This window comes from Aspergillus mulundensis (genome assembly GCF_003369625.1).
Source record: "Aspergillus mulundensis strain DSM 5745 chromosome Unknown scaffold_0, whole genome shotgun sequence".
In the NCBI taxonomy this organism is placed as follows: Eukaryota; Fungi; Ascomycota; class Eurotiomycetes; order Eurotiales; family Aspergillaceae; genus Aspergillus; species Aspergillus mulundensis.
This window is the reverse complement of record NW_020797888.1, coordinates 2,875,434-2,887,148: the sequence shown is the minus strand read 5'-3', so window position 1 is coordinate 2,887,148 and position 11,715 is coordinate 2,875,434. Positions and strand designations below refer to the sequence as shown.

At 52.9% G+C, this 11,715-nt stretch overlaps 4 protein-coding genes across 4 annotated transcripts; 1 reads left to right on the top strand and 3 right to left on the bottom strand.

Moving 5' to 3' along the window:
* Positions 1-17: 17 nt before the first annotated feature.
* DSM5745_00720 (putative Cytochrome P450 61) lies at positions 18-1,768 on the bottom strand (the record flags this gene model as incomplete). Its single annotated transcript, XM_026742736.1, has 4 exons — positions 18-53; positions 120-1,368; positions 1,415-1,565; positions 1,612-1,768. 4 exons carry the CDS (start codon positions 1,766-1,768, stop codon positions 18-20), a joined length of 1,593 nt encoding a protein of 530 aa, XP_026608581.1.
* An 884-nt stretch (positions 1,769-2,652) lies between these two features.
* DSM5745_00719 (Zn(II)2Cys6 transcription factor) lies at positions 2,653-4,335 on the top strand (the record flags this gene model as incomplete). The annotated part of the gene is made up of 4 exons (XM_026742735.1): positions 2,653-2,959; positions 3,019-3,302; positions 3,369-3,493; positions 3,549-4,335. 4 exons carry the CDS (start codon positions 2,653-2,655, stop codon positions 4,333-4,335), a joined length of 1,503 nt encoding a protein of 500 aa, XP_026608580.1.
* A 424-nt stretch (positions 4,336-4,759) lies between these two features.
* Positions 4,760-7,336, bottom strand: DSM5745_00718 (uncharacterized protein; the record flags this gene model as incomplete). Its single annotated transcript, XM_026742734.1, has 2 exons — positions 4,760-6,703; positions 6,755-7,336. 2 exons carry the CDS (start codon positions 7,334-7,336, stop codon positions 4,760-4,762), a joined length of 2,526 nt encoding a protein of 841 aa, XP_026608579.1.
* A 1,904-nt stretch (positions 7,337-9,240) lies between these two features.
* On the bottom strand, positions 9,241-11,261 carry DSM5745_00717 (uncharacterized protein; the record flags this gene model as incomplete). Its single annotated transcript, XM_026742733.1, has 2 exons — positions 9,241-10,594; positions 10,654-11,261. 2 exons carry the CDS (start codon positions 11,259-11,261, stop codon positions 9,241-9,243), a joined length of 1,962 nt encoding a protein of 653 aa, XP_026608578.1.
* Between the last annotated feature and the right edge of the window lie 454 nt (positions 11,262-11,715).

Here is an 11,715-nt window from a genome sequence, read left to right as displayed (position 1 = left end):
ACCTACCATGAAGGCGACTACTCTCGTCTCTTGAAAACCAACTGACATCCATCCTGAAGATAGAGGTTAGAGATTGTCTCTCAGGTAAAGTTACATGTCCTTAGAGAAGGGCGGCTTACCATAGGAAACAACGTCGCAAACACCCGAATCTCCTCCGACAACGGCGTGGCATGATGCTCCCAGTCCAGCTCCAACGCAGCCTTCCCAATCATCCCAGCCATGGATAGCGGCACATACCGCCGAGCAAGACAATCATGGGCGCCGGCGCCAAAGACCAGCCAGTTCTTCGTCTTGCTCTCTGCATCACCCGTGATCCACCGGTCTGGATCGAAGACGTCGGGGTTGGGATATGCCTCAGGATCATGCAGTGCCGGGTAGCAGGATGGTATTACCATGCCCCCTTTGGGAACGGTGTAGTTTGGCGTGATCGGGAAGGCCTTGGTCGCGAGGTACGGCACGAAAATGACAGGTGGTCTGTGGCGGAGGAGTTCCTTGATCACGGCGGTGGTGTAGGGGAGGGCTTCGAGCATTGGCAGATCAAAAGGCTTGTATCTGTCTCCGTCGCGGGCTTTCCGATTCTCCTCGCGGAGTTTATCCAGAACATCGGGCCGCTGTGCAAGGATCTGGAAAAGCCACGTCGTCGCACTGGAACTCGCATCCTGCGACGCGAAGAGGAATGTAAACAGTGTTTCTGAGATCTCGGTGTTCGTGAACTCGCGGATGAGATTCGCTGGCTTTTCGCAACTCTCTTCGCCAGCGGCGACTCTATCACGGTACGCATTGGACTGCATCATATGCAGGACCCAGTGGTCAACTATACAGGTCGGTTCCGCTCCTCGGGCCATATTCTCCTTACAAGTAGCAGCGCACTTGGCGAATTCCGCATGAACCGCATCAGCCGTCCTCTTCCCCTTCCAGACCTTGGTGAAAGGGATGTACATCGAGAGCGGGACATTGACTAGTTCCAGTGCCTCGGTGACAAGGTAGAAATCGTCTGCGATTTTCTTGACTGCGTCTTGCGAGATATACTCGCCGAAGAACGTTCTCAGTGAAAGAGCGCAGTTGATCTCGCGGAAGAGTGTCATGAATGCCATGGGTTTATTGCCATTGCCTTCGGATGCAGTAACAAACTTCTCGAAGTATTCGGCTAGAACTCGCTCTTGGGCGGGGAGGTACGATGCAATGGCCTTGTTCGTGAAAAGCGGTGTCAGGCCGCGCCTGTACTCGGTATGTTCTTTTCCCTGCAGGAAGACCCAGGCCTTGTGGCCGAGGATGTCCTTTGCGATCGGTACGATGCACGGTTCGGCGTAGGTGGGTGATTTGAAGACTTTGTGGGCTAGGTCGCGGTCGGAGACGAGGACAACGAACCTACCGGCGTTAGTGTCCTACAAAGGCCTCAATGGGGCTAGCATACTTGTGAAAGACCGATACGCAGCTCAGGGGCCCGCTTGCCCATTGCTTCAGGTAGGCGTCGAACTTCGGGTGCAGAGCTTGGATGAAGGGGCCCGTAAGGGGGACCTTGAAGCGAGGACCGGCGAGTGTGCCTTTGCGGTGGAGGTAAAGTACTTGGAAGATCAGCTCATGGGTCCCTATGAGTTTGGTAATTCATACCTTGGTCATAGACAACAAGTCCGATGAGAAAAGTGACGATATATTGCCAGGCCGGCCTTCCGGTCAGGAGGTCTTGGAGTACTTCCTGAGCAGACACCCCTCCAATCTGTACTGGGGTCCCAGAAATCTGCAGTGTGCTATTGTCATATTGGTCCATCGTGAAAAGCTGGGAATTCTCGTGGTCGCCAGGCGGGAGGCTTGGAATCCCTATCGTGGGCGGATTGGAGCTTTATACCGACTTGTCTGGTTCACAACACCCCTTTTCATCCTCCAGGGGCAGCCAACCGGGGATCCGTAATGGACCCAGTTGCAACAAGTCCTGATTCTGCCTACTGCGCAGCTTCATGCACCCCGGGTAAAGGTTGGATGATTAGGGCTTAAATCGGACTAGACTCCTAGATTCTGTCTTGGCGGATTCGGAGACTAAGGATTATATTGATAAATTATTTTTATTTTCTTTAATTATTAATTATTTTATTTTATTTAATTATTAATTATTTTATTTTATTATTAATTATTTATCCTCTTTTGATTGAAGCAGATTAACCATCGGTTTGATGTTCGTGCTCGAGGTAACCATCTGACTTCAAGACATTTTCACCCGAGTTTTTCCAAAGAAGACGGAAAGGAAGAGCATCTGCCTGCCTGCAGCGGCAATTTGAGTACACGAGGCTGGCGGCTATTCCCTTGATCAATGCCCACCTGGCGGGTCGCTCTCCCCTGACGAAAATATATATATTCTGCGCTTCCTGCGGTGTCGGTTTTGGACATCAGGGCGGCCTGTGGTAACGTCAATATCCGTGAGTCTGGAGGGTATCGAGGAGGGAGGGTACATAGATGTTTTGACCTCGCTGATAAAGGATCCAAGAAACTGGAAACGGCCTGCCCCCAGCAAACCAGTATCTTGCGTTTCCAAGCGACAAGAACGTCATTGGCCAGCGGTGCATTGCTAGCGCGTCTCAAGTCAGCTAGGACAGCGTGGGCTGATTCCGAGGCTTCTCCACAACACCATCACTCTATCTCAACATCTCCTCTCTGAACATGCGCCCATCACTCCGTCGGGCGTGCGCCGCTTGCGCCAAGTACAAGGCGAGCTGCGACCTTGGCACACCGCGTTGTTCCCGATGCATTAAACGGAGGGTTGAGTGCGTATACGCGAACCAGCCGCTCCCGTCAACACAAGCACCAAGCAGGGCCCCAGCCGGTCAGAGCCAGTGTCGACCATTATCCATACCGCCGTTTGAACAAGTCGCGAAAATAAACGACCGGTTCGGCTCCGTCGATCCGTTCGAGTCATATCCGCCGACTAGGCTCCCTAGGACCCATGTCCAGCGTCTCATCCACAGCTGTCTGTCCTCTTCCTCACCAAATACCTTGGCTCGAGCCAATCAACTAACGACCGAATAGTCCTCCACAAAATCGCGTTTGAATACTACCCGCTCGACCTGAGCGCAACCTCAAATCCATTTCTCGTGTCATGGTGGCCCCTTGCACTGGGCGATCCGGCGCTCTTTCACGTCTCGCTGCAGACAGCATGTCTTGACGAAGAGCTCCTCGCCCAGAAGGGCTTCCATGCGTCGGAGATCTTGATGGCTGATTCGGTCGCGCTGCTGAGACGGAAGGTTCTTTACCCGTCTCTTGCCGTGCAGGACGGGACCATGAACTCAGTGATCACGTTGGCTGCTATTGAGGTAGTTGGCCCTGCGTTGCGGATTTCGAGATTGATGGATGAATAGTAGCTGACATTGTTGGCATAGTTTGGCAAGGGCAATATCCTGACGAGCCAGATGCACGTTGACGGAGTGAAGAGGCTTGTTGGTATGAGAGGTGGGATCAATGCAGTGCGGCAGACGAGTCCGTTGACGGCGAGGATGATCAGCTGGTACATTTCTTCTCGAGGCTTAGGCTTAGGCGCCCCTGACGCTGACGCTGGCTAGGGTATCAATGCTGGTTATGGGCCACCCACAATTTCCCACGCAGGACGACCAGGGCATTGGGGACGGCATACCCCTAGTGCCGGAATGGCAGGTTGATTTGATGTCAAGCTCTCACCCCATCAACAATCCAGACCTTCTTGGAGTTCTAGATCTCACAACTGACCCCCAAGTTCGTGGCGTTTTGATCCGTCTCCGCGCGGCATTTGACAGAGCTCAGCAGGCACCCTTGTCAAGTACGAGACTTCATGACCTGACCTGCTTCGTGATTCATCGATTACTCCTGTCCGCTCCGGACGCCACCGGGTTGGCAGTTCCAGAATCGCCCATTACAGAAAGCATTCGCTATGCAGTCATTCTGTATATGTTCATTATCCACGGGCCAACGTACTACTCGCACGCTGTGATCATGGGCAGCGTTGTCGCTCGACTGGTCAATGCCCTTGCGCATCTCGATGATTCTCCTCGAGCTCAGGAGTATGTACTGCTTGATGTCTGGATTACCGCAATCGGTCTCGTGGCTTCAGCGAATACGCCGCATACTCTCTGGTTCGCGAAGAAAGCACAAAGCTTAGTCGAATCCCTGCAGCTGCAGAGCTGGGATGATGTCCTTCTGCATCTGAGGGGTGTTCTGTGGTTGGAGACGGGGCATTGTGAACAGATCTTTCGACTGTATTGGGATCCTGTCCTTGCCGCAATACCTGCATACCAAGGCCCGGAGGCTAATTTAGTTGATATGAGTATCCCACTTACCTGGGCTCCGTTGGGAAGACTCAGAGTTGAGAGTTAGTTCAGCGAGGTATGAGGATGGGAAACGAAAATGAACTCGTAAATGAGATATCGCTTTTGCTGAGTACAGGCGTAGAATATAGAAATACTCGCCCCTTGTAAAAAGAAATGATTTTGTCACGGACGTTTGACATGGAACATCGTTTACCTCGTAACCTCCTATCTTCGCAAGCTCGGCATCGAACAGACAGACTCACGTAAACAGAAATAAACATTAGCGCTGGCGGAACACCTTCCTATCGGTGTCCTGACTTTTCGGCGAGGAACAAAAAAAGCGGGCGAATATGGGGACACAGATTGATTGTTACAGGTGGACTGAGAACGAAAAACGCACAAGTGTAAATCCCACATAGCGCAAAGAACAAACATGCGCTTCGCTGAGGAAGCGGCATTAGGAGCTCCACGGTTGTGGGTTAGCCTTCACCCTACTTCCCCGCCAACACGAACGTCTCCCCAACCCACCCGTAAGCACGGTATAGTCTCCGGCCATACCTGCGAGCCACATAGAACGCAAGCTTGCCGGTCGGGTGCGGTTCATGAAACTGGATACTCCTCTCGACGTCCAGTAGGGTCGGCCGGAACTGCCAGACAGAGCCATATAGCTTGATTGCCTTGAACCCCACCGAAACCATGGCGTGCAAGAAATCGCTCCAGGGAACTTCTCCCGGGGTGGAGCTAATGGCGGGATTGAAGAAGATTGCACGGAATACTTTGAGTGCCCGCGAGTCGACCGCGAATGTGGGGTTCGAGTCAGAAAGGTCCAGTTGTAGCATTGCGCCGGTTGGTGCGGCAGGGTCCTGAGGTTGCTGAGCACCGCGGGTTTTGACTTTTGCCTTGCTGTGAGGGACGTCAAGTTCCTTAGCGGAGAGACCACGGTAGACCATTGATATTGCCTGATACGACGCGTAAATGTCACGTTCCGATGTGGTAGCTTGAGATCGCTCGGCAGGTGCAGGCAGTCGATTTTCCGGCTCCGTCCATTCCAGTGTTCGCCGCAGTATGCGCGACTGGTACAAGAGATGACCAACAGCCGTATCCCGTAGATCTCCGACTTTGGCGAGCAGAACTTTGTCCACGGCCTGCCAGAAATCGTCCAGATGACGCTCGGCCTTTCGAAGTGTGTTGACATTTTCTTTTGTGCGGCGCTTTTCGAAAGGATAATGGAACCTTCCACCAGATGGATCACAGAGGCTGGCCGCTTCCTTCAGGTTATCTTCATTTAGGGCAGCTAATATCTCAGTCGAAGGCTTTGTTCGTGCGTTAAATTCAGCTTTCATGCTATCTCGGGGAAGGAGCACTTCCGACTCCCAGGTCCGGGCCCATGGCTGGTATAGATGAAGCTGGTGTAGGCATTGGGACAGAATCGATACTGTACCCAAAACACGGGTGACGTAGGGAGACAACAGATCCTTGACCCCGGGCGCGGATTGGACTATCCGCTCAAGCTCATCCACAAGGATTGGAAGCGGAACGATCGTCGATATCCAGCGCTCTTCCGACAAATTGTTCAGTTGGGCAACTAATCTTCCTTCAGCTCTATTCCATCTTTCATCGCCTGTATAGTCGAAACTTGGGCCGTTAAGCGCGCCGCCTTGCTTTGGTAGATCGGATGGTGATAGTCTCCGAAAGCTATTGCGCAGAGGCCTTGAAAGTGGTGCTGCATGAACGAGCTTGTGGATTTGTTTCTTGAGAGCGTCTGTAATGAAGTAACGGAAGGTGAGCAGCGCCTCTAAATACTCGTCGGGTAGTGGCTGCGATGGCAATATAACGGCACTGTGCTTTACTTGCAGCAGTGCCACTTGTTTGGCCTGCCGACTGAGCTCGGAAAATGTCTCCAGCTCCACATGCGCCTCCACGAGCATGCTCTCAAGGCTACGGGCCCATATTATATGATTCCGACTGTCCAATAATAATGGGTGTCTGTTCCCTTTCGGGTCCTTCAGCATTTCACGTCGATGATCTTTTGCTTCAAGGAGACGTTTGGCGAAGTAATCTGGGTCTTCCCGGAGCGCCCACAGATGATCCTCGGCCGCCGAGCTTCTTGCAGTCAGTAATGACTCGACGAGTGAGAGATCGAGCTTTGCCGGGACACGAAAGGGGGCTTCGGCGGTCAGTACAACGAGAGATTCAAAGCCGACTGTTTTGTTGTTTTGGCCTAGCAGCGGTTCTGGAAGGACTGGAAACAAATCGGTCACCATTGTAGATTCTGGGATGTCATGGAGAATTTGTTGACAGCAGTGAACAAGGAAAGATAAGAGTCGGTCCTGGGCCTCCAGAACCAGGAGGCCGTCGCCTGGCTCAAACTGATACTCCGTAATCCACCATTCATACGCTTCTGGTTCATCGCACATTTCCAGGAGCTTGCCATACTCGCCCGTATTTTCCACGAAGCCGTTCAATAGAATGASGTAACCCTCCACTTTCGCAACGTCAATCATTCGAAACCTAAGAGCCAGACTCATAGCTTCCAAATCCGCACCGGCAAAATATGAAGGAGCGTGGCGTCCCCGGGAGTTAATCAGCAGCAGGAGTGCCTTCGGAACGAGCAAGTCTTCCTGATTGATATACGGCGACATTAATGCCTCTCGATGGCGTTGCTCTCTCTCAGAGCCCGCTTTCTTGCTACCTGCGCATTGGCGCGCAACCTCAATGTCAGGACGGTGCTGTGCCGGCATGTTGGGCCAACCCTCGAGCAGGATTGCTAGCTTCTGGCGGCGGTTCTTTTTTAGCCAGCGATTGTGTATGGTAGGCTCATGACGCTGTAGGATTGCATTCAAAGTCTCGTAGTTTTGAAATATTCTCTTAGCCATCGAATCAGATTCCTTCCGAACTTGATCTGGACTTCTGATGGGAAAAGCGTGAGCTGTAGCGGTCTCGCCAGGGATGTCCCAGCGCAGCATTTTGTTCATTATATGGGACATGAGGGACCACGTCATCTTCATCATCTCTGGATCCTTCTCGAAATCCGAAATCTCCGGGTCGGAGCTTTCCTTAGGTGCCATGGCTTTCCTTTTCCTGGGCGGAGTCTCGCCTGTGTTGTGGTCTAGATGTTGTTCAGTCACGTAAGCAAGAGAAGATCTCCATCTTCAGAATCCTACTTTGACAGACTAAATATTCCAAGGTATCCACCTCAGTTTGGGCTCCGAGCAGATGAGCCGAAGGCGCTGTTGATGGCAATGGCGATGAGAAGTGGGCAGAGTCTCGCCTGTGTTATGATCTGGGTGTTGTTCACAGCCACGTCAGCAAGAGAGCCTTGATCTCCATCTTCAGAATCTTACTTGAACAGACTTGAAATACCCTCGTTCCCACCGCAATCTGAACTGCTCGGTGATGGCTCGAAGGCGCTATCGATGGCAATGGCGATGAGAAGTGGACAAGACAAACGTCCATGGGCAGCTGGAGGCATTCCTGTCAAGTTGGCGCTATACCCTTCCCGGCTTAGCGGCGTTGTACTCTCGCTTGCATTAGCAGCACTTGGAATCAACACCATCGCTACGGCCTGGGTAACCGCAGAAAGATAATTCAAAAACCGAAGCATATAAAGGTAGCCGAATTGGACTTAGTTGGATGTTTATGGTGAGATTATGCTTAGTGTTCTCATAGTAACAATGGGATGAGTTCCGCGACGCCTTCGCTTATCGTACAGGTCACGTGCTTGTCGCCTGGCTCACCTATGGCGGCCTTCGTGTTGTTTTTACTGCCGTTTGCTTCTCGAAACTCTTCAAGCAGATTCCCTCTGGTCTCTAATTTTGCCTTTTGAAGGGCTTCCAAGGGGAGTGGTTTGGACTTCCGTATCGTCAAAGCTTAAGGGCCCATCCACATGACAAGCCTAACATTCTTCTTTTATGATAGGCTGAAAGGTGTAGGAACACTACGACAAGGCTATCAGCAATTTTCCCGGCTCAAGAGACAGGTTGGCACCAATAAGACGATGATTGAACGAGCTACTCTCCAGTGCCGGGCTGACTTCATGAGCGCCGTGCACTGACACAATTGATTGTTAGTCTCAAACAACTACTTCGCCCGAACAGAGACACCGACGGCGAAAGGTCTCAAGCCCGCGCTGCTCATCCCACTGATGGCCACCTCAACTCTTACTGTATCTACGCACAGCCACTAACAGCCCGTCCGAGCCGTCCGGTTCCCGATACAGACCAGGTCCCGTGGCCCTCTCTCGCAATCACGCGGCTGGAGCAGCAATGGGCAGTCCAAAATAGAACAGTTGATAAGGAGACACTGGTGGCGGATGGTATCCAGGAGAGATTATTGAGACAGGAACCGGAAGGAGTAGTGAGGACGGGCAATGCGGCTGACAGCCTCTTTGCTAGAGTGGCAGGGATAGGACTCCGAAATAAAGGGATTTGGTGAAAACGTGGAAGATTCCTTGTGCGGTTAAGCATCCATGGCATGTTATTGAGCTTGAAATATTCATGTCATATTTCTTAAATATTATGATTTCGCAGTACCTAGCTCTCTTTTCGCCCGCGAAGTCGAATCCCAGCGCTCGAACGCGTTGTCCATTCGGCAAGGACCTAATCACAACGAGTACGAGTTCAGGCGCAACATAGAACCTTCTAATGTCACAGTAATCCCTGTGACAACTTTGCGATGATGAGCTAAACTGGATGTATTCGTTCATAACTAGACTCTGTGTCCATGGTCGGGGACAAAATATCCAGACATACCTCACAAAAGAACAAGCCAAACATTGTACTGGGGTAAAGGGTAAAGTGGAACGTAACGCAGACTGTAGATTGAAGGAAAAGAAAATAAAGAAAAAGAAAAGAAGAGAAAAAAATGGAAAATTGCAGACACAAAACGAAATACGAAGAAACACGAAAAGATTTCATAAACCAACGCCAATATCCCGAACAGACGCGAGAATAGCAAGCTTCTAGGTAACCGTCTACCAGAACTCGCGCTCTGCGCGTTCGCGGGGCGACAGGGGTTCGCGAGGCGACAAGGGCGGATCCACGATGGTGAAGTCATCATCGTCATTGCCATCCTCATCCATGGGCTCAGCACCTGCATCCTCGGTATGACTAGCCGCACGTTCCTCCTCAAGAACATGCTGGATGTAAGCATCAGTAAACGCCTCTTCACCAGCGCGAGTCCAAGCACGGGTCCAAGCACGGGTCCAAGCTTCACGATGTGCCTCGGTATCGGAGACGCTGGAGGCCGTCACGCGATTCCTATTCCGACGCAGGGGACGAGCAGGGGGGCGGGGATAGCGCAGATTCAGACGGTCGAGGAAGCCGCGACGAGCGGAGGGTCTAGCGGTAGCTGTGTGCTGTGGCATGGTCGGAGGCTCGGTTTCGAGCTCGGCACGGACTGTCTCGAGACGTGCGACACGTGCGAGAAGTTCAAGGCGTTCCGAATCATTTTCCGGGTCGCGGACGTTCAGTTGCTCCGCGACGTGCTGGGATACTAGGGGGAGGATACGACGAGCGGGGGAGGGTATATGAGGCGCAGCGAGTGGGGTAGTGGACTCCCTAGGTACAGGCGGAGCCGTAGTCGGGCGGGGTGGGACGAGGTTATTATCTTGTAACCAGCGGTTGTATTGTGCGTTTCGGGTGACTGGATCACTAGCAAGGGACATGCGCTCTCGTGGAGAAGGACGGCGCTCGGAAGGTGCAGGGACTGCGATATTAGTGCGTGCGGGGGCTGTCCCAGTGGTGTGTGTGTCTGCATTCCCGCGAGGAGGTATGTAAGTATCACCGCGTCTAAGTGCATGCCGGCGTTGTTGGACTAGCGAGGTTGTAGGCTCAGGTGTTGCCAGTCCCCCAAACGTCTGGTAGGCGTAACGCCAAGCATGGACAAATGGGTCGTTTTCATCAAAGGGAGCTCGGCCACGGGTGGCTTCGCTGTAAGTCATGGGCTCCTGCTCTCTAGCCGCGGGATTGCCTGGAGCATTGCGTCGGGGTGCTGCGGGTAGGTCGTCCTCTGGAAAGGCACCGGGAGGACGAGGCACTACCTGAGGGCGATGGTTCGGGACCTCGAAGACGTCTGCTAGGTGGCCCAGTGGAAACTCATCTGCGGCTGGAGGCAAGCGAGGGAGCTCGTTGGCGACAGCGGGTACTGGATTGCCCATCGGGGCGCCAGCCGGAGGAGCGGCACGAGCCCGTCGCGGTGGTCTGAGAAACGCGCGTTCCTGCATGGCGTAATGCGGGGGTAGAGGTGGAAAACCCGCATCGCGAGAACAAGCACAGAAGCGATAGTGGCCTCCACATTGGTAACAAAAGTTAGTCCCGCAGACGCATCTAAATCGGAGTGGTTAGTAAATGTTTCTTGCCATGGCCGTGGACAACGGGGTACCTACAACATATGAGCACAACCGTCGACTCGTTCGACCATGCGTTTGCAGTTAGGACAGCGCCGCCAGCCTTTGCGAGCTGCAGTGGCCTCCAACTCAGTTTCTCCTGCATTGGCGACGCACCTGTCGAGAGGGTCATGAGCTTTCTTTTTGCATTGAGTGCAGGTTGCGGCTCCGCAATTTGCGCATATCGCAACGTCGTTCTCGATGGAAGACGGGTGGATGAAAGCGCCACAATTGGTGTCATAACAGTAGAGCCGATCGGTTGCGGTATATTCAGCCTTTGCTTTCATGTAGCGCTTCAGCAGCTCCGGGTCCAGGAAATAGTGGACATTGTTGAGGCTGAACGGGCGTGACCTGCAGCAGCTGGGAGGAAACGACGCTTCATTCGAGATTGCGACCTCAAACATACGCGCAAGGCAATTGCGGCAGTAGTGGTGGTCACAAGGCAAAAGCGCAAGCTTGCCCACAGTGTCAGGAGACAATGTGCAGACGAGGCAGGTTGGCGGCGGGATGTAAAGGCGGTTCTGGCGAATGACTCGATCTTGGAGATCCAGCATCTGGCTGAGATCGGGCTCGTGGACCCGAAGGTCGATGGGACCCGAGCTGGCCATGGTCGGAGGAGTGAAGCTGGAGTGGGGAAGTGTCTGTGTTACACTGGGAAGGGAAGGGTTGATGCGTAGGGGAAGTTCGAGATGAAGGAGAGGACTGGGAGGAAGCTGCGGAAAGAATGGCGAGGCCGCGGGGTCGGCCATGCTTAAATAGCTGAGCTGGTGGCAAAATGGATGGAAGTGAAGATGGTGAAGATGAGGCTGAGTGAATGGGGAGGTGGAGGAGTGAAGAACTGAAAGGTTCTGGGGTGGTCCGGACCCTTGTCCCGCTTGGCGCAGCTCCCTCCAGCCTTGTCCGCTGCCAAACCACTCAAACACCACGCTTCCAACTTTATCTCATTTCATAACTTATGGCTTCATTTCTGAGTCACAGAAGGATAACTGGCATTGGCACTGTTCCCCTTGTTTTCGCGCAGCTAGACGTGACACTTGGGAGCCAACCGGCCTAGAAACGCTC